The following is a 23,012-nucleotide window of genomic DNA, read 5'->3' as shown; positions in this document are numbered from 1 at the left end:
TAGGAATGGATATGGGGGGGATTCTGTTAAGGGAATAATTTAGGACACTATTTACTATTAGTATTGGGGAATGGAAGTAGGTTAGGATCACCTATTGTTATTAAGGGAATTAAGGGTGGGAGTTGTAGCTCTCAAGCAGCCATAAGAATACCTACTGCAGATTGTGTTCTGTGTATTGAGTTCTTCAGTTCAACAGTTAATAAAATCTACTACTATTACGATATCTTTGTTATTGTTTTGCCAGTGTTAAACTACTGAGTTTGGGGCTTAACAAACTGGCATCATGGCAGTACAATCCTAGGGCAATGGCAAAGAGCCAAATAGAAAGCAGGGTAGAAGACTTAGAGGCTAACATAAAAGAGATTCAGGGTCAGATAGGGGCATTAGCACTACAGGCTGAAAGGGGAGAATAGGCTAATGAGGAATTTCAGGAGGAATTGAAGGCCCTATTGCAAAACAGCAAGGCCGTGGAGGTGACTCCTAAGACTCTGGGAATCACATAGGTGAAGCGTACTCCCAGCCATGAGGAAAAAGTGGGAGAGACATAGGTGCAACAGGAATTCCAGCCACGGCAACTTGAGATGCCAACGTTTGTTGGAGATGATGATGTGGGGTGGATTGCAGGGAACCAGAAAGATTTTGAGATGCATGAATTGGGTGAAGGGGAGAAACTATGAGCCACAACATTATTCTTTGAAGGTCCAGTGCTAGGATTGATGAGATTTAGAGAGTTGCAGCAGCCGTTGGTGTCGTGGACAGATTTGAACGACGCCATGGTTCAAAGATTTGGGTTGGTGCAACTGAAGACGCCCCAGGAGGCACTTATCACTCTTCAGTAGGTTGGCACCATAGCAAAATATCACAAAAACTTAGGCACTCACAGCGGCTGCAGGTGCCATAGAAGAAGGGTGGCTCGAAGGTGCATTCCTTGCAGGGTTAAATGAGGAGATTAGGGCAGAGGTTAAACTATTTGGGCCTAAAATGCTAGGCCAAAAAAATGGATCAGGCCAAGTTGTGGTGGCACAAAATTAGGTAAATAAACACCAAAAGAAAATACCTTGGGCCCCAGGCCACCCAATTAAACCAAACCCAAAGCCCTTCACAATGATATGCTGATCTGGGCTCAACTAATGCAGCCGGGCCACAGTCTGACCTAGGAACCAACACAAAACAGAGAGGTCCTATTGTTGCAGCGGCTCGATCAAACCAGAAAACAGTAGAACCATCGTTTCTTCCTCTCAAAATTGAGTTGCAACTACCGCCGCAACTGGGAACCCCACCAGGTCTCATGGCTGTCTCAGGAGGAGATACAGGAGAAGATGGACATAAGGGTGTGTTCCGGGGTGACGGACCGTAAACCAGGGGCCATCGATGCCCCTTTAAGCAACTGTCGTTGCTTCTGCTGCACGAAGAAGAGGCAGGATTGGCAGTGATGAATACGGAGATTGATAGTGAGGCCGGGGTGTGGAAATTGCACCTATGACTGAGGTGGAACTCTCTAGCACTTCTAGGCGGGAAACAACTCACTGAAAACCCTGAAATTGCAAGGATAGATTAGTGGCTACGAAGTGATGATCCTAGTCGATTTTGGTGCTACTCATAATTTCGTGGCCATGGAGTTGATGGAACCTCTAGGGCTGGAAGTACTTGAGAAAACATTATAGGTCACTCTAGGAAATGGAGAAAGCAGTAGGGGCTAGGGGTGTGCTGGAATGTGAAAATCACCATTGGCGGGGTGCCTTTTGCAAAGGACTTAATCCCATTCGATCTGGGCAGCATTGACATAATCCTCGGGGTTCACTGGTTATCAACCTTAGGCGAGGTAAGAAGTAACTTGCGCCTCCAGACCATGTGTTTCGAATGGCAAGAGGAGACTGTAAAATTTTGCAGGATCCCACCCCACTGCAGATGGAGACGACCATGAGGGGATGGTGGAAGAATATTCAGGAAGAAGGAGAGGGGTACTGGCTGCAACTGCAACTCACAGACTTGGAAGTTAGCGGGGCTCAAGAAGATCCAGCTGTAGTGGGATTGCTAGATGAGTTCACACACCTGTTTGTGGAGTCCGTCAGGTTGCCACCTAAGAAATCCCATGACCATAACATTAGACTGGTGGAGGGCAGTAGACCACCAAATATACGGCCATACCACTACCCACATTCTCAAAAGGATGAAGTTGGGAGGTTGGTATAGGAAATGTTAATTGCGAGATTTGATACGGCCCAGTGTGAGTACCTATTCGAGCCTGGTTTTGCTTGTACGAAAGAAGGATGGAAGATGGAGGTTTTGTGTCAACTATTGCACCTTAAATAAACTACCATTCCCAACAAGTTCCCAATTCCAGTGATCAATGAGTTGTTGGATGAGTTAGGTGGAGCCACAGTACTCACCAAACTTGATTTGAAGTTAGTTTACTTTGCATGGCAGAGGGGGATGGGGAGAAGACGACATTCCACACTCATAATGGGCACTATGAGATCCTAGTAATGCCATTTGGGCTCTCGAATGCCCCAATCACATTCTAGTCACTTATGAACGAGGTATTCCGAAAGCACTTAAGAAAATGGAATCACGTGTTGGATGACCTCGAGTCAAACCTTCAAGTGGCCCAGGATCATATGCGTGCTTCGTCCGATCCAAACTGCTAAAAGGTGAGTTATCAAGTGGGGGAAGACGTCTTCCTCAAGCTCCAACCTCATCGTTTCCAGAAACTTGGCAAGCTACCCAATGAAAAGCTAAGCCATTGCTTCCATGGGCCTCACCCAATCATTGAGCAAGTAGGACCAATTGCTTATTGTCTTCGTTTGCCTGCTGATTCAGAAGTCCAACCGATGTTCCATGTTTCTTTGTTGAAGTCAGTGGTTGGACAGCATATCAACCCCCAACCACTTCCCTCATGCTTGGCGGCAAATGGCGAATTGCAGCTCACTTTAGAGGACTTGGTGGCCATTCGCTTCTCAGCTCAAACAGTGTTGGTAATGTAGTATTGTATTTGATTGATCAAAACAGTAGCCAAATAGGACATTTCACAGGGAATCAAGTTCAGATTTGATAGACTTAAGATGAAACAGAATTTAGATGTAAAAGAAGGGCTAAAACTAGAGTGGTATTATAAAGATCATAGCATAACAATATGGGCTAAATAGATTTTCAAAACAGGGGCAGAACTATAATGAAGAAATTGAAAGGACAATATGAGGGAGTTGAGAATAAAAATGTAACACCCAGGCTTTACATCGAAAGGTGGATCAATTAGATCGAACACCAACATACCTTGATCAAACACAAGGATGTTCCATAGGAAAGGAATGCTAACAAAACAATTTGATTTCAATTGATGAGTTGTTTCTTCACCTCTTACATAAGTCTCTTTAAATATCATTCTAAAGAGACAAACATTAATGGTAAAATCCAACCATTAGCTAACACTACCTAACTCTTAACAAAGGAAAACTCCTTTGACAATTAGTTCTTTTATTTTCAAACCACAGCCCCTTTTATTGACTTTTCAAAAACTAGACTTGAGCTTAGGTCTAGACTATGAAGTTCAACATATGTGGGCTAACTTTAACCCACTAAAATAGTCCTAGCCCATGAAAGCCATGGGCTGATTCAGGTGATAGCTTTAGGTGTTTGATGGGCCTGACCCAATGGGCTTCTTCTTTCTTAAATATGTCTTCAATTCTGCATCAACTCTCCCAGGCTTGAAAACATTCATCTCCGACGAATGGATGAATGATATGTAATGCTCGTACCAATCGAGATCGAGTTTCAAGAGATTTTCAGCATGAATCCAAGTGTTATCATGTCGTGAACAATTCTTCCATTTGAACTAGCTCTTGCCTTGCTTTAAACATTCGGTAATAGGTGTCATGACTGCACTGAAGTTCCGAATGACTCTCTTGTAAGACGATGCAAGTCGATGGAAATTGCGAACTTCAATGATTGTCCTTGGGTTAGGCCAGTCAATGATGCTTTTTATCTTCTTTGGATCAACTTCAACCTCCTGTGTCATAACCCTTATGAAGGTGCTAGGTGCATTCGTTAGACCAAAAAGCATGACTTCCCATTTAAATAGCCCATCCTTGGTTTTGAAGACAGTCTTCCATTCATCTCTAAGCCTAATAGAAATCTGATGATAACTACTTCTGAGGCCCAATTTAGAAAAGATCTTAGCCCCGGACATCATTTCTAACATGGCATCAAGCCGCGGTATAGGAAACCTATACTTGACTATAATTTTATTGACTGCTCGAATATCCACACACTTACGCCATGAGCAGTCCACCTATCATTTGAATTCATTTTGCTAGGCTAGGCTGAGGTGATAGGCCAGTAGGTTTGGTAACATTGAACCCAATACCAAATCAATGGCATGCAGAATATCACACATAAGAAGTAGCTCATTAGGCAATTCATCAGGAACCACCTCAAGAAAATAAAAAAGTAACTCTTTGATAAGTGGAGGGAATGTCACCTTAGGTTGAGGGGTAACTTCTCTCGTAACAAGAGCCAATACCAGCCTTGTATTATTGCTGGTGTGAATGAACTCCTGGTGTTCAAACTTTACGTTTTGAGAGTCACCAACATGCTTATTAAATGAAGGTTGTTCTCCAGTGAAATAACTCCTTATATGCTCTTTGAGGGTTGGTAGCACAACTAGAATTCTTTGAGGCCCTCTCCTTGTATTCATCCGGGTAGGAAAGTTGGCTAAAAAGTGAGTTGGCTGGGATTCTTCACCAAGTGGAGGGCGTGGAGCATGAGTAGAGGCAACAACTCTAGCCTCCATTGCTAAGAACCTCTCTTCCACTTGCTTGTGGCTTGCAATAATTTAGTTGCTCAATTGTTGTAACATCCCCATCATTGCTGCCATAAGGTCAGTCTCCAATCCAGAAGTTTCACTCCCTATCATGGCTTTGATACCAAATAATGTAGTACTACATTTGATTGTTTAAAACAGTAGCCAAATAGAACCTTTCATAGGGAATCAAGTTTAGATTTGATAGACTTAAGATGAAACAGAATTTAGATATGAAAGAAGGGTTGAAACTAGAGTGGTATTATAAAGATAATAATATAACAATACGGGCTAAATAGATCTTCAAAACAGGGGCAGAACTATAATGAAGAAATTGAAAGGACAATATAAGGGAGTTGAGAATAAAAATGTAACACCCGGGCTTCACACCGACCGCAAGGTGGATCAATTGGATTGACCACCAACATACCTTGATCAAACACAAGGATTTTTCATAGGGAAGGAATGCTAACAAAGCAATTTGATTTCAACTGATGAGTTGTCTCTTCACCTCTTACATAAGTCTCTTTATATAGCATTCTAAAGAGACGTAAACATTAATGGTAACATCCAACCACTAGCTAACACCACCTATCTATTAATAACTCAACTACTATCTAACTCTTAAAAAGGAAAACTCCTTTGACAATGAGTTCTTTTATTTTTAAGCCACAACCTCTTTTATTGACTTTTCAAAAACTAGACTTGGGCTTAGGTCTAGACTATGATCTAGACTATGAAGTTCAACATATGTGGGCTAACTTTAACTCACTAAAATAGTCCTAGCCCATGAAAGTCATGGGCTGATTCAGGTAATAGCTTTAGGTTTTTGATGGGCCTGACCCAATAGGCTTCTTCTTTCTTAAATATGTCTTCAATTCTACATCAGTTGGAAGTACTGATTAAGTGGAAAGGGCTTCCTTCATGTGAAAAACACTTGGGAGGATTATGATGAGATAAACTACCAATTTCTAGATTTTCACCTTGAGGACAAGGTGAAACTGTTGGAATTGGATTTGAGACAGAGACTTCCAAATAAGAAAGGATGTGGGAAGGGGGGGGGGGTTGTTCTGTTAAGGGAATAATTTAGGAAACTAAATACTATTAGTATTGGGGAACAGAAGTAGGTTAGGATCACCGTATTGGGGAACAAAAGTAGGATCACCGATTGGTATCAAGGGAATTAAGGGTGGGAGCTGTTGCTCTCGGGTAGCCGTAGGAATACCTACTGCAGATTGTGTTCTGGGTATTGAGTTCTTCAGTTCAGCAATTAACAAAATCTAATACTATTACTATGTTTCTGTTAATGTTTTGCCATTGTAAAGCTACTGAGTTTAGGGCTTGACATAATTATATCAAAACAAAATCATCAAACCTTATGTAACTTCCAGAATATAGGTTCAAATCTACTCACCAAGACGACCAATCCAAATATCCAAATTTCTTATCACACTTGGTGGGATATAAACATGTTGAATAAATTCTTTTCAATATATATGTACTAACCATAGAAATTCCTCCGATAGTGCTTGTGATGATAATCTACCTAAACATCCTTACTGGTTATGCCAAGAGTCAAACAAGTGAACAACTCTAAGTTTAAATGTTATCAACAATAGAGAAAGATGTCCATCTATTACTTTATTCCCAAATTCCAAAATCTCTGATAAGGCTACCATTTCAAGCAGCAACATTGATTAACAGTGAAGGATGAGCAAATAAATAATGAGGAAAAACAAATTAACAGAATTCAGAACAGGCTAAAGAATATTTGAAAACCAAGGAAAACAAGACAATATCCAAAAGCCCTTTTAGCAGTCTAATTGAAGGAATGATCTCAAGTACTTCTAACTTACAAATAAATGATAAGACACTTTCACATCACCCAAATGCATTAGTATTGTGAGAAAAATGAAAATATATTAGGCTCAAACTATTTTTCATGTCTTCCAATACTTTTTCTGTAGACAGTTCCAAAGCTTGGTTGATCCCAAGAAAGGAATAATATAATTCATAGAATTTTTTTAGATGAAACTATAATTGATTAGTGCAAGAGTGTAAACACAAAACTAACCACACAAAAAAATTGTAAACATGATATAGCAGCTTGAAGTGTAAATCTGCTCTATCAAAATTACCTATGTTTCTTCCTTTTTTTCTTTTCCTTGTCAGCTCCATTTTTAGTATCAAGTGAAGTGAGGGCAGATTTTGTGCCACTATTGAGGCGTAAAACAAAAAGAAAGAGATAAACCAAACAGATCTGTTGAAGAAGGAAAAGTATTTCTGACTTATGAAGAATTTTAGGTGAAGATATCATCACTAAACAGATAAAACTGAAATGTTACGGGTATGTTTGTAATCTAAAAATTTATGGGTAATAGCAGTAATTCTTTCCAAACAATTCTTGTAAGTGCAGCTTCTTGGTGGTAACATATAGTGTACCAAGGTAAACAAGACAAATTTCCAAAAGGCCTTTTCGCAGTCTCACTGCTCAACTCTTTTCTAAATAAATTAAATTCCAATTACTCTTATCCAACTAACTTAATTGTGATTCACATGGATATATCTCAAGTCATTACAATTAACAGGTAAATTAAAAATAAGTCCATTCAGATCAACCAAATGCAATAGTGTCATGTGAAGAATGAAGATCCATTAAGCTTAAAACTAAAGTACATTTCTTCAACATACTTTTCCTTTATTTGGAATGCCAAAAACTTGAATTTTGATTGATTTCATTACGACTTTAGATGATTACAAGAACCAAGAGTGTTAAAACATAATTCAATGATGTAAAAACAATTCCAGACATGATATATTAACTTGAATTGTAAATCTGCTCTACCAGATTACCTCTGTTTCTTCCCTTTTTTTTCTTTCCTTATCAGCTCCACCTTTCGTATCAAGTGATATGAGACTTGCAATGCATACTGCCTCCATCTGGTCACGAGACCTAAGATGACTTGCCCTTCCTTTATGGGCATCATAAAGCACCAGATCTCCTGAAACCCCTTCATTCATTATGGTCACCAATCCAGAGTAGAACTTCACCCTTCTTTGAATAGCACATAGGCATGATGTAATTTATAAAATTCCCTAACACCAATGGCTGTTCGATTATGAACTGTTTCTCCCAGGAGTCCCTCACCCCATAATCTTTCATCACCCAAAACTCAACACGTACCTTGGAAAAGTGACAGAGCATGCAAAGCTGGTTTTTTTCTCCTAGAACCCCGATGGTAATGTAGAATTTATCTTCCACAAGATTAGGCAGAGGTACCTCCCGAAGCTGATCATCTCTAATGTCAACAGCAACAATAATGGGATCCATAGACTCCCAATGAAAAGCAGAATTTGTAAAAACCCCAACTGGGTTTTGGATGTAAAAGTGGGCAATGCCCTCAATTATTCTCCATGTGTTGCTACTAAGAGAATACACCATCAAGTGGAAGCCGTCGTACTCATCATCATGCACAGCTATCTATAATAAAAACCCTCATCACCATGTAATCGTCGGTGGTAGGGTCGTAACCTAATCCGAAACCAGTCTGATAGGCATCGTCAATTTCGCTGGGAAAATCTATTTCCGGACAAGGCAACTCCTTGTGTGTTCTTGTAGATGGATTAAAAAGGAATGTGGGTTTCGTGGTGTCGCCGGGGTCGTAGTCGTGAAACATATATACCAGGCCATTACAAGAAGTAGTCAGTAGATAGCTTCCAAACCCACACAAATAATTCCTTATCGGATAATCAAATTCTACTCCTACCGCCGCTTCTCCTCTTTGTTCAAAATCATCTAGGCCTACTGAAGTGACTTTCACGAAATCCTTCCTGTAACCTCCTCCTTCTGCTTTGGCATCTCCCACAGAGACGATGCTTAGATTGTTACATGTTGCAATGGATCGGGTGAGATGCATCTTAACAAAATGTGGATGGTCTATTAGAGCACACCAAGATTTGCATACGCACCTAAACCTCAGAAGAGACTTTACCGGAAGCCATGAAAGCAGCTCCAAGATGATGTCCTCTGTGAAACTGCTGGTTACCGTTGCATTTTCCTCTCTTATCTTCTTCTTATTCAACTTCGCAGATTTCTCGATTTTGGCTGAACCGAGAAGATATCCGCCAAAATTTGGATGAGTCGGATCATATATCCGTTGGGTAGCACTCTATGCTCTTTCACCGCTTTACCACCATAAATATAGGGAACAACCGAGCACAGACTGACGGGGTGATGATCCGGATTCGATTTTGATACCAACCTGATACTTGTATACGAATAGAATAGAGATAAATAAAAACAGTTAAAAGTTAGATTTTTTCTTTTTAATTAATATTGATTGTGGATGTCAATTACCCCAAACAAATAATATTTTTAATCATATTTCAACTACCTCAGCATGCAATCTTGGTGATTCATATTTCTATTTTAATTAAAGATCACAGTCATCTCAATAAACAATATTTACAGTAAATATTTCCATTCTATGCACCTTTGTTGTAATTTTATTTATTTAAAAATTCAAAAATCTCGTTTTGATTAATCAGCCTTATCTTTTCCTAATAGACACCTAAATTGCCAACAGGTGTTTCTCTTGACAGGCTAGTTTGGTAGCTAACAAAACAAGCCTTAAGGGAAGGGATGTGTTTCTTGGAAACAACCCTGAATGGTGTCTTTTACCTTCTTACATAAAGGTGAAAGGGGTTGTTTATTCGAAGAAAAATAAATAAAGACATTTGTTTAAAATTGTTTTTAAAAACGGTGTGATAATGGATTGGTGAATATAGTTTTCGGATCTCTGAATTCATCATTACGGAATGCACCATCTACGATGGAGGGGTTGATTGATCTTGGGGGTGAAAATGTACTTAGAATTCGTGTGTTCTATTCAGGGCGTTTGAATACCTTAAAGAAAGTGTCGGACACCACCGACACATCTCAACTCCGCCAACTTTGTTCGAGTATCAATTGATGGATGTGCACAACAGTGTTTTCGACAAGAAGACTATTAATGTCATTTGAAAGAGATAAGTTTCATATACAATACTTGTTATTCTATTTTGTCTTATACGGTGGCCCTTGACATCATATTTTCAACAACCTTCTATCTTGGGTCACAATCTATCTTTCCATATCAAAAACATTTTATTGTATTTAAAAATCATATATTGTATTCCTTTGTAGACTCTGATATTTTCATATCAGAGAAGATGCTACTTCTACTATAAATATATAATACACTCAACTCAATGAACAGTTTGATTGATCTTGTTCTAGTTTTTTTTCTTTGTTTCTAATATATTTTCCTTATTTTATAATATGTTATTAGTACGATTCCTCTCGAAGTAATTGTATTTTGAGCACAACTCTATCGAAGTAATTGTGCACTATTCCGCTCGAAGTAATTGTGTTTTAGGTACAACTCTGTCTAAGTAATTGTGTACGACTCCACTCCAAGTAATTGTGTTTTGAGGTAAATTTTCATATTACTTTTTATGTTTCAAAAAATCATTGATTTTTTTTTTTGACTAAGCGAGATAATATATTATAAATAATAAAAGCTAGTATATAGAGAATTAATATCTAACAAATCAACACCCCAACTTCTCATCATGAATATTGACATCTTTCTTTTGCCTCCAATTTGGTATTTCAGGGGAAAAAAGCTTATTAAGGACAGATAGCCATGTTTGTAACTAAAATATCATTTTCTTTAACTACGAAAAAATATTAATACTAAATTATCGTTGATTTACTTGTTAACAAAGTTTTGAATATGGATTTTTTTGTTGAATAAGGATATCAATGGGATAGGTTTTCAATTTCCATCACCAAAGTAATGGAAGAGTTTTCAATTTCCATCACCAAAGCAATGGGAGACTTTCATAGCCCAATATATAATTATAGATTATGAATTTATTCATGTTTAAAACAACACTATCAACTTAGACTTTTTTATCATTTTGTAGGAGCTTGAATCATCTTATATTTCTATGAATTTTATTTTTATTTTAATTACTTGTGATACTTTTATGTATCTTTATTTTTATTTTTTTTATGAATTTACATTGATATTTTAGGTCCAAGTATAGGACCAATTAAGGTTAGGGCCAAGATAAGGTCAATCAGGGTCAGAGACAAGGCTAATCAGGGTTAGGGCCAAGATAGGGCCAAATAGGGCCAAGGTCAGGGCCAATCAGGGCTAGGGTTAGGGACAGGGCCAAATAGGGCCAGGGTCAGGGTCAATCAGGGCCAAGGATAGGGTCAATTAGGGCCAATTAGAGTCAATCAAGGCCAGGGCCAATTAGGGTGGGAATGGGCTGGACTTGGCCCTGTAGGGCTTAGGGTTAGGGACAGTAATCATTGGCCTTGAACTAGGGTTAGGGCAGGAATGGGCTCAAATTAGAACATATAGGGCTGGGCTTGGGATTACAAAAGCCTGGCCCATCCGCAGCCCTAGATTTACATACATTCTGGCTTATGATATCGAAACTTTTTTTTTTTTTTTTTTTTTTTTTAATGCAGATCTAAATTTCTCTTTTTAGGACCATTGACCAGGAGGAATCAATGTTGATGGGGTTTAATCTTCTATACAATTTTACTTCCAAACACATCAAGGTAGATTATTTGCTGAAGATGAGGACAGTTGAATTGCAATAATGTCTACTACCACTCAATGTTTGATGGGCAGGTGGGTAATGTTTGTGTTTTGTTTAGATAAGAAGATGATGCCGTGAAGATCCTTAATGGAAGACCCTCTACAAGTTAGGTTTTTGCTGTTGATATTTAGATATATTCTTGTTTATGGAAAGTCATTGAAAGTGAATCAATGTTTTAGATGTCCAATAATAGCAGGTTTTTCTCCTGCAATGGATTTCCATGAAGCCACACATGCAGCCAATGCAGGATTGATAGAGTGGTAGAGATCCATATTTCTCAGTGGAGAGGTCATGGGTTCGATCCCCCCCTGAGGATGTAATCAATGTACACGCAAGCTTGCCTGGATGAACCTCAGCTTCCAAAAAAAAAATACATTATTTTACACTGAACAAACTCACCACCCAAATTTTAATTCATCATATAAAATTTGTGTTAATATGGTAGCCATTAGAAACAAAATTTGTTTTGGTCATTGTGATGAGTCTATTACTAATGAAACCTTCCAAGAAATAGAGGTGCATTATCTTTTGATTCCTTCTTTTGGTTTGATTGAGAGGGCCTGGATATCAATCTTATCATGCCTCTTTAGAAGTATAGAAATACTAAAAGAATTATTACATGCCAAATTTGTTAGCACTGCTGCAACCTACTATTTAAGTATGTGACAAATGAAACTTTGCCATGTTAGATATTTTTCTTATCACCACCATGTTTATCAAGATTTTAAATCTTTTTTTCTCTACCAATTGCAGCTAGTGTTTCTTACATGTTTATGTCTCACTACCATATGCTGGATATTTTTCTTATCATTGAACTTTTAATTTCGTTCATTGAGCTCAAAAGCTTTTTACTGTTATAAATAATATTGATTGTGGATATCCATCATCCCCCAATAGACAATACTTCCAATTGAAGATCTCAACCACCTCAGCATACAATTTTGGTGATTCACATTCCCATCTTAATTGAAGATTACAGTGATCTCAACACGCAATGTTGGCAGTCAATATTTCCATTCTATGCACCTTCTATCTTGGGCGGCAATCTATCTTTCCATATCAAGAATATCTTATTGTGTGCAAGAATCATATATTGTATTTCCATATCAGTGTAGATGCTCCTTCTACTATAAATATGTAATGCACTCAACTGAATGAATCAGTTCTGATTGAACTCATCTTGTCTTTCTTCTTTGTATTCAATATCTTCTTTATTTTATAATACGTTATCAGCACGATTCCACTCGAAGAACGAATCCGTTAAGTATTGCGTTTTGAGAAGAAAAACAACAAACTATGTATCATTATGTTTTCTATTCCAAAGTGAAAATAATGATCGACCTCCTCACACGTTTTTGTAAACAGAGTTTACCTTGTCCATCTTGAAATGTAAGTGCATCATGATAAAAAGGTATGTATTTTATTGAATCTAAGAATCAATCAAATAATAAGATATTATGTTGCTTTAACGATTGTGTTTTTATTTATTGTATATAGTGGTTGCTAGCTTTGCACCACAAATATTGTTAAATGCACCTGAAGTTGCAAGATTTGAAACTGTAAATGAATACAGTTCTACAAATGCACATGAAGTTGCAAGATTTGAAATTGTAAATAAGTACAGTTCTGTAGATGCACTTAAAGTTGCAAGATTTGAAACTGTAAATGAATACAGTTCTGCAGATGTTATGAAGTTGCAAGATTTGAAACTGCAAGATTTGAAACTGTAAATAAATACAGTTCTGTAATTTTTGAATTTAATTCTCTTTTGAAATTATAAAGAGAAAATATTATTCATGAAAATATCCCAACAAATTTTCAAGTTTCAGATTTGTTGTTACAATAGTAATATTGTAAAAGGAGTTTTAAGAAATACTCTGAATGATATCATGCCTATTTGTGGCTGAGTAAAATAATGGACTATTAATGAAAAGTCATGAAACTCGTCTTATTGGTTTGGTTCCATTCCCTGAAGTGAATGCAACAATTCATGATATGCCTGAAAGAAGGCAAAATTAAAATTATGGTCATGACTGTGGAAGAGGATGAGATAAAAGACGGAATAATTACCGTCATTATTATGGAAATAAATAAGAGAATAATAAGGATTCTCAATATAACAATTCGAGGAGTAAAGATAATATTTGTTACCGATGTGGTATGAAAGCCATTAGACATGTATCTGTCGTACTCCACAATATTTAATTAAGCTTTGTCAAGCCTTAATTAAAGAAATAAAAATATTGTGGAGATAAATTGGATTTTCCAAAATCATGATACTTAAGCAATTTTTGCCTATAAAAAAAATGATGATTCTAATGGCTTCATAGATACTACACATCTAGATGCTGCAAACTCCTTTGAAGATAATAGTTGAAGATTTAGTCATTTATTTTATTTGATGACACGGAAGCCAATGTTCATACAAGAATTGTTAGTATAACATTGATTGAAAGCTCCGAAAGAGCTAATCTATTATTATCTGGGAGATAAAATTGGTTATGAATAATTCATTATTTTGTAGTAAGTCTCAAAGAAACTTATTAAGTTTCAAAGCTATTTGCCAAAATGATTATCAGATTGAGACTAAAAATAATGGTATAAGTAAATATCTATACAAAAGTATTAGATATTTTTCCAAATTTGTACTACACGAATATCGCATGGTTGAAACACATGCTTGGGTAAATCAAATGAACATTGATTTCAATAATTTTATTATTTGACATGACTGGTTGAACAATCCCGGATCAAGTATGATGCGAAAAACTATTGAAAACTCAATTGTCATCTATTGAAGAACCAGAAGATTCTTCAATTAAGTGAATTTTCTTGTATTGCTTGTTCTCAAGAAAAATTTATTATTAAATATTCACCAGCTAAAGTTGAGATTGAACATTCTACGTTTTTAAAGCGTATAGAGGGTGAAATATATGGGCCCATTCACCCATCATGTGGACCATTTAGATAATATATGATTTTAGTAGATGCATCTATAAAGTGGTCACATGTATGTTCATTATGAACTCGCAATTTGGTGTTTGCGAGATTGTTTGCTCAAATAATGAGAAAATAGCATAATTTATGGATTATAAAATAAATACAGTTTGTCTTGATAATGCTGGTGAATTTACATCTCAGGCTTTATGATTATTGTATAACAACTGAGATCACAGTTGAATAGCCTGTTATTTATGTTTATATCCAAAATGGTTTAGCAAAATCATTTATTAAATGTCTCCAATTAATAGCTAAACCATTGGTTATGAGAACAAAACATCATTTGTACGCATCAGGCCAAAAGATTGTCATAAATTCTCCCTATTACAATTGGCTTATGGTCAGAAGCCAAATATTTCTCATCTTAAAATTTTTGGATGTGCGGCTTACGTTCCAATTGCTCCACTACAGCGCACAAAGATGAGTCCCAAAATAAAGTTGGGAATATATGTTGGATAAAAATCTCCTTATATAATTCAATATATTGCTAAGGATATGAGATTTGTTTAATGCAATACTTGCTGAGTATTATTTTGATGAATTAGTTTTTCCAACATGAGGGGGAGAGAATAAACAGTTGGAAAAAGATATTGATTTTATGCATTATCATTATCTCATTAAATCCTCGATCGAGCAATCGTGAACTTGAAGTTCAAAGGATAATGCAATAAATATTATAAATCAACCGCCGATTTGTTGACTGCTAAGAGTTACTAAATCTCATATTCCAGCTGTAAATGCTCTAATTAGAATTGATGTCCCAGCAGGACAATCTATCAGTGCAAATGAAATTAAACCACGTTTAAAACGTGTAAGATCAATCGATTCCAAGGATAAAATCCTAGAAAAAGAAATGAGCGAATGATCAAGATGGTCATAAAATGGAGACAATTCATTATGAAAATCCTGAAGACATAACTTTCTATGAAACCCCAGAAGAGGTTCAAGGTACTGAAAATAATGAAGATATCTCGATTAGTTATGTCATTGCAGGAAAAAAAAATGGAACCGAAAATATAAAGTTGTCGACAACAATTTTTGCATATAATGTTTTTGTTGAAATAATGCAACAAGACGAATATCTTGAATATAAATTTGTTGATGAATATAAATCAAGAAATGATTGGCCAAAATGTAGAGACGCAATTCAAGTAGAATTGAATTCGCTTGAAAAATAAAGTTTTTGGACCTATAGTCCAACATCTGAAGGTATAAAGCCAGTGGGGTACAATTGAGTTTTCTGCGAAAAATGAAATGAGAAAATGAATGAAATCGTGATATATAAAGCATGAATTATGGCACAAGAATTTTTGCAGATGCCTGGCATTGATTATATGGAAACATGTTCTCTTGTGGTGGATGCAATCACCTTGGGATATCTTATTAACTGGCAAAGATATGAAAATTTTGACATGCGTCTAATGGATATTATTATAGCCTATGGCTCACTCGAGTGTGAAATATATATGAAAATCCCTGAAGGATTCAAAATGCCTGAAGCACATAAAAATTCCTAGAAAGTTTGTTCAATAAGGCTTCAGAGATGATTATGACATATATGATATAATCTCCTTAGTGAATATTTACTAAATGAAAAGTATAAAAATGATGTAATTTATTACTGTGCCTTTATTAAGGGTATGGATCTAATTTTAGTAAGTGTATATGATGATGATTTAAATATCATCGAAACTCTTGAAGAGTTTCCAAAAGCAGTAGATTATTTGAAGAAAGTTGAAATGAAAATCTTGAAAAGACAATGTTACATGAAGCATGCAGTCTTCTATTAGAAGAAGAGGTTTGAACAATATTACATGAAGATTATGCTGCATGCATAACTTAATTGAAGCGAAGATACATCAAAGGAGATAGAACGATACATATTTCACCGAAATTCTTCTTCATTCATGGTCTTCAATGAAATGGTGAAATCGATGTTCAACAAACTCGTTCAAGTGATAATTTGACAGATTTATGTATTGAGAAGTTGTATACTTCAAATCTTGAGAAGCTGGTATATGATATTAGAATGTACGTATTCACTCAATGATGTTATCATCAGGGGGAGTAAAATACGTGCTGCACTCTTTTTTCCTTAACCAAGGTTTGGTCCCACTGGGTTTTCTTGGTAAGGTTTTTAATGAGGCAGCTACTAATATGTATTATTTAGATATGTATACTCTTTTTCCTTTACTAAGATTTTTTCCCACAGGGTTTTTTCTTAGTAAGATTTTAACGAGGTACATTATCTATTGATAGACATCCAAGGGGGAGTGTTATAAATAATATTGATTGTGGATATCTATCATCCCCCAATAGACAATACTTCCAATTGAAGATCTCAATCACCTCAGCATACAATCTTGGTGATTCACATTCCCATCTTAATTGAAGATTACAGTGATCTCAACACGCAATGTTGGCAGTCAATATTTCCATTCTATACACCTTTTATCTTGGGCGGCAATCTATCTTTCCATATCAAGAATATCTTATTGTGTGCAAGAATCATATATTGTATTTCCATATCAGAGTAGATGCTCCTTCTACTATAAATATGTAATGCACTCAACTGAATGAATCAGTTCTGATTGAACTCATCTTGTCTTTCTTCTTTGTATTCAATATCTTCTTTATTTTATAACATTTACTAAATTATTTTCCTTATATTAGAGAGCCATTTTAAACTAGATACACAAATTTGTATTTAAGAAAAAAGAAGTGTCAAGGAAACAATAAGATTACAGTCATTCAATTTAGTTAGCTCATAAAAAGTTTCAATTCACTATGGAGAATTGAATGAGGAAGGAAAGCTAGAATCCTTCATAAATGAGCAAGCCAATTGAAGTCTCTCAAAATTTGTTATTAAAGCACACAATTGAAATTCTTGTTTCTCAAGGCAAATTCTCCTTTCTATTATTTTTCGATTAGGAATTGATTGTTTGATACAATAAATGCACATTGCTTGTACACTTAAAAAGCTTTTATTGTTTCTAATTTCAGTTGATGATTTGCAAACATGCCTTCTCATTTGGATACAAAAGTAATCAATTGGGAATTTGTATAGCGTCCAATTTTTCCAAGTTTAAAAATGACCACTCTTGATTTTGTATAAAACAAAGAAGTGAATATCTATCGATGAACAAGTGATCTCCAACTCAAGATTGATGATTTTAAAAATGTAGTACTCAACATTGGCAACAATAGCTAAAAGAAGAGGAGGCTTTTAGAAGGTTCAAAATTATGTCAAAAAAACAACAATTCAAAATTATGTTAATAAAATAACGATCATATGGTTATTTAGATCAAACAATAAACATAGGTACTCTAAAATACACCCAACCTCATTGATTCCCTGAAATAGCAAAACATGGTGCAAAAGATTTACAAACAAATATATTACTCTGATCAAACTTCATAATGATATCTTGGTTGACCCATGACATCCCTACCAAGATCATCCTTCATCTATTCTTCTAGAAATCAATTAATAATTTTGAAGTTTAAAAGAAAATTGCATTCAAAGTTATGTTGTATAATGTTGATGTTTAGTGAATTCTTGTCCTCTTGTCATCTTTTCTCATATGAACAATCTCTTCTCTTTCTCCCATATAAAGTCGCGTGCACTTGCAAGTGTGGCGTTCACTAACTTTAGAAAATAACAAATGAGAATTTAGCGGGACCCACGTGGGCCCCACCTTTTATTTTGTGGTCAAAATTGTTGGGGGAGCTGATCTGAACTCCGATGTTTTACTAAGTATAAAGATAAGACAAAGTTCATGTCAAAAAGAGACCCTTAGATTATTTTTACTATTAATTTTTTTTTTAAAACGTTTGACCCACTTAAAATTAATGGGCTAAAATTCTGATTGGCTCACTTATGTAGGACAAATTACAAATGATTCACAACTTAATGGTTGGGGTTAATGCTGAATTAAAATCTTAATGTTAAATGAGCAAATAACCTTTAACGAATTTTAAAGAGAGAAAATTACTAAAATGCCCTTGTTTAACTAAATATCCCTTCATGTAGGTGGGTGAAGGGGACCTTGCTTGCCGGAAATCACCACCAGCCCACTCTGCCGAAAACCACCCACGGCCGTGCTCATATTTTGGATTCCCAAAATTGAATTTTTCTTTCTTCTTTGTGTATTTGATTGACGATAATAATAATCTTACGTTTCTTCAATGTTTTCATGCAAACTTTGTAGATTTGTCTAGGGATCCATCACCTCTTTATCAATGGCAACGGATTTCTGGGGCTTGACAAAAAGGGGGTTTATGCTTTTTCTTCATGGTGTGAGATTCCTCTTTTATGAAGTTGGTCACCATGAGCTTGATCTAGCTTGTTTTGAGACGAAAGTGACCCCCATGCTTGAGCAACTACTTAGTAGATTTCTACAGAAATTGTAGAAATTTGATGTTTTTGGTTTTGTTGGTGCTTAACTTCGGTGATAATGTGATAACCTTCGAAAATGAGATCCAAAGAACAGGCAACAAAACCCTTTTTTATAGGCGCCAAGGTGGGATTGGTGGGTGATTTCTAGTAGGCAAGGTGTAGAAAGGAGATGGGCGAAGAAGTAATTCCTTCACCCACCAATATGAAGGGGTATTTAGTCAACGAGAGTACTTTAGTAATTTTCTCTTTGTACACTTCATTAGAGAGTATTTTGGTCGAATTTAACTAGACACTAACCCCAACCGTTAAGTTGTGGGTCATTTATAATTTATCCTACATAAGTGAGTCAACTAGAATTTTAGCCCATTTTAAATGGGTCAAATGTAAAAGAATTCTTTTTATTATTTTTTTGAATAGAAACTTCAGATTTTAACATATAAAATAAACCGCAGGCACAGAATGTCAAATTCTATCAAATTTACACTACTTCGTGTGCTTTAGACCGAGTTGGCTTACCTAGGTCAAGTAGATTTGACTAGATTGGGCATCAAATACAAACGTTCTTAATCAGTTGTTGTTAAATAAATATGAATATTGCAAGCGCACACATCCTCCAATTGATGCGAGATGTGAATTGCTTTTGCATAGAATTTTTTTTCTTCTCATTTAACCTGATCTAACTACTTCAACCATTGTCACAAGAAATGGAATATTTAGAGAAGGAAGTTTCACAAGAAAGATAGATGGAGATGAGAATGATAAAATAACAACTCTATTTTATTCATTAAAAAAAATAAAATTACAATGCATAAAAAGATTTCTATCTACTTGAAAAGAGACAAATTGAGCAAAAATTTGCAAGGAAAAAAGAGAGGCTTATTTGAACAATAAAATTAAATTAAAAGTAGCCAGCTCCTTAAAGAGCCAACTGAGGGGATTCTACCAAGGAAGAAGAGCTTGAATAATTTTCAGCATATCTAGAGGGGAGTAGGGCTTGGCTTTTTATAGCGTGAAGCTCAACGAAAAATGCTTTTGATAAGTAAATAATAACCAACCGGAACCGGTTCCAGAGGTTAACCCATTGGTGCCTTGAGCATGAAGGAACTCGACTGTTATAGAAAGAAACGTAATCCCGCCAAGCTTGGGATATGCAATAGTGCCCCATATGAAAACCGCAACTAACCCAAATTGAGGGGGGGGGGAACCCTATGATCGAACAACTATAAACAAGACTTGTGAGTTGATCCAATGATTGGAATGGAGAGGTAAACCCTACATAAATCGAAGCATAACACAAAGAGAATGTAATTGAGTCATTTCCCTCCATTCTCATCTTTCAATTAAGCTCTACAGCTCGCTAGAGCTCCGTGGTGGTGCTCTTACTAACTTAGCCTTCGGAGGTGGCTTCCTGACCGCCGAGTTGACCCACGTCTGATATTATTTTGTAGGAATCCAAGGGTAAATCAATTTTAGGACCCATCATTTGGTGCCGTCTATGGGAAATGGTTCATAAAGCCATGACAGATACTAAATCGACACTTCAGAGGATTAGAATCACATTTGCCCACCTCGTTTAGGTGGAAATCCTATTTTGATAGGTGGGGATGTGTCCCGAGAGATTGTACACATGAAGAAGAAGAAGTGAACGGGGGAGGACGCTTAACCGATTAGAATGGAGAGATCCAGATGATCCCAGTCATTCAAGAACAAATGAATCAAAGTCAATAGCAGATGCATGTTCAATTTGTCGAGATACAGACTCTACTTAGAATGATGGGTAGGCATTTGGCGGCTCCAAGGAACCCGAACCCTTATGATCGAGAAGAAACAAGATGGTAGACCTGAAGAGTGGAAAGGAGGTGTTCTCCAATAAGAGGATGTTCTCCATGATGAGAAGGGAACCCGACTGAGGGGCAAAATTTATGACAACCTCCTGATTGAAACTTAAGGCAGCAAGAGCCCAAAGGTGAACTTTCAGGAATACAAAGAACCTGGGAGCTTCCATGGAGGGATCAAATTGCAAGGAAGACCACTACATTTATGAAGCCTAGCACCAAAAATTCTTCAAACCCCAGGAAGGAGGTAAAGGTCAGAGGAGATCCCCTTGGTGGTGAAGGTAGGCTCCTTTCCCCCTCTCCTTCGCTTGGTATGGCCACTGGTTCTGCTTGTGAGCCAGAAGTGTCGTAGCGTGAAGACACTGCATCGGGTAGCTTTGCCGAAGAGGAAATGGCCTATGAGGTACTATCCCAAAGTGCTTCAACCATCAAACACTATACCTTTGGTTCCAAGTCAGGGCCTCTTTATTATCTCAGTCTTCTTCGCCCTCATCATGTCCAATTGATGAAGACAACTTTCAGGATCCTTGAGGAGCTTCTTGTAAGACTTTCTGATCCCAATGAGAGGGCAAATCTGTTGAGAGAGAGAGCGAACCCCTCTCTACTTTGACTCCATGTTGGGGGGGCCTGAGATTTCCTCTTTGTGCTTTTGTTATGCAAGCCCTTGAATATTATGGCCTGAACCCAGGGATGTTTGCTCCAAATGGATGGAGGAATCTAGTGGGCTTTATGGGGTTCTGCAAGCAATTAGGCATAGAATACAACCTGAACGTCTTTAGGTATGTCTCTTCCCTTAGAGCTCTTAAGAGAGTGGGATGGTACAACTTCAACAAGTGGGGTACCTCCACTCTCAAGTTCATGATCTTGGAGGATGAAACCCTCCCCAATAGTTACAAGAGGTGGAGGGACAGGTATATTGCCTGTAAAGTTCCTCAAGAATGTGCCCTCTCTGGCTTGGCCTTACATCTCCGAAGCTCCATTAGGAAGTTGAATGTCAAGCCTTCGTTGAATGAGGGAGAAACGCGTTGTTATGAACTTTTTGCTAAGGGAAGGGGGACCCAGTTCATGGCCGAGAGATTGACTTTGAAGCTTCCTTGTTGTTCTGGGAAGTCATGACTGGTGAGCCCCTTGACCCTCTTCCCTTCCTTGAACTTTATTAGGAAATCAGTGCATTTTGTCTTTCCTTGAATTGAAAGCTTTTCCGCCCTTTGTAGTTCCCAACATGTTGAACAAAGAAGCTCTTCTTCAACGCGACAGGGAGGCACAAACCACGGCTAGGATGTTATGTGAGAAAACCAAGGACACCGACGCCGGACCATCTACTCCACCTATTGGACTCCCCCACTGTCGCCAAGATCCCCCTAGACTCCGAGTTAAAGACTCTTGAAGAGATTGCCCACGAAGTGAGTGCAGAAGCAGATAGGTCCACAGTTGAAGAGGACAGGACCCCAGTCGATCCTTCTTGTGAAACCCGCCCTCAAGAGATTCCTTCAAGTAATGATGTGGTCGCAGAGGACAATTGTAAATGTCCTGCATCCCCCCCCTTATCAGAGGAAAGGAAAAGATGATTAAGGCCAGTAAGTCAGGGAAGAGTCCAAAGGTTATTCCCCTCTAATGATTCCAGGGCAGTCTCTTCCTGGGATCACCATTGGGGAAAGGACCACGAAGGATTCTACCACTAGAACTCATAGGGCAGGCTCAGCAACCAGGACCCCCGTTTCCAAGGTTTCAAAGACCTCTGTGAAAGTTTCACCTATTGAAGTTTCTTCTCCAACAACAGCAAAAACAACAACAACAACAACAATAGCAAAAACACCACCAGCAGCAGCAACAATAGCACCAACAACAGCAACAACAACAACAACAATAGCAAAAACACCACCAGCGCCACTGGCAAAAGTACCAAGGGCACCAAAGTCTACAGTGTCTCCTTCAGCTACCATATCTGGAGGAGAGTGTGCTCCTGTCATTCCAGCAGGAGATAGTGCTCTTGTCAATCCAACAGTGCCCCTCCATCTTACTGGATCCCCCAATGGAAACTCTGTGAGGGGGCCAGTCTTTTTGGGGAATCCTCAAAGACTAAAGAATGGATGGAACACTGCGTGCCCTTAGATGATAATCAAATCTGTGACAAATTCACCTTGACTTCTCAAGTTGCTCAGTAAGTACCCTAGATCCTTCTTTTTATGTAGTTTGAGTATTTTTCTTCCTTTATCCATTAGAGGCTAATTACTTTTGTCCCTCGGGAACATGTATCACTCTATTAGCCTAACTGAAGGACTAATTAGAAGGAGTAGATGACTGGCCTTCGAAGTTTCCA

The 23,012-nt window shown here is 37.3% G+C and overlaps 1 protein-coding gene across 1 annotated transcript; it reads right to left on the bottom strand.

The window, feature by feature from the left end:
- Window positions 1–6,921: 6,921 nt before the first annotated feature.
- On the bottom strand, window positions 6,922–22,662 carry LOC149011168 (F-box protein CPR1-like). The gene is made up of 3 exons (XM_089162575.1): window positions 22,540–22,662; window positions 8,287–8,967; window positions 6,922–8,255 (listed from the first exon to the last, which is right to left on the bottom strand). The coding sequence occupies exons 1-3, from the start codon at window positions 22,660–22,662 to the stop codon at window positions 7,812–7,814; spliced, it is 1,248 nt and encodes a 415-aa protein (XP_089018701.1). The 3' UTR covers window positions 6,922–7,811.
- Window positions 22,663–23,012: the final 350 nt, after the last annotated feature.

The sequence above is a fragment of the Hakea prostrata genome, chromosome 7 (genome assembly GCF_041222555.1).
Source record: "Hakea prostrata isolate BN-2017 chromosome 7, UWA_Hpros_2, whole genome shotgun sequence".
Lineage (NCBI taxonomy): Eukaryota > Viridiplantae > Streptophyta > Magnoliopsida > Proteales > Proteaceae > Hakea > Hakea prostrata.
The sequence above is the reverse complement of the archived record's forward strand: the minus strand, read 5'-3'. Positions and strand labels throughout refer to the sequence as shown.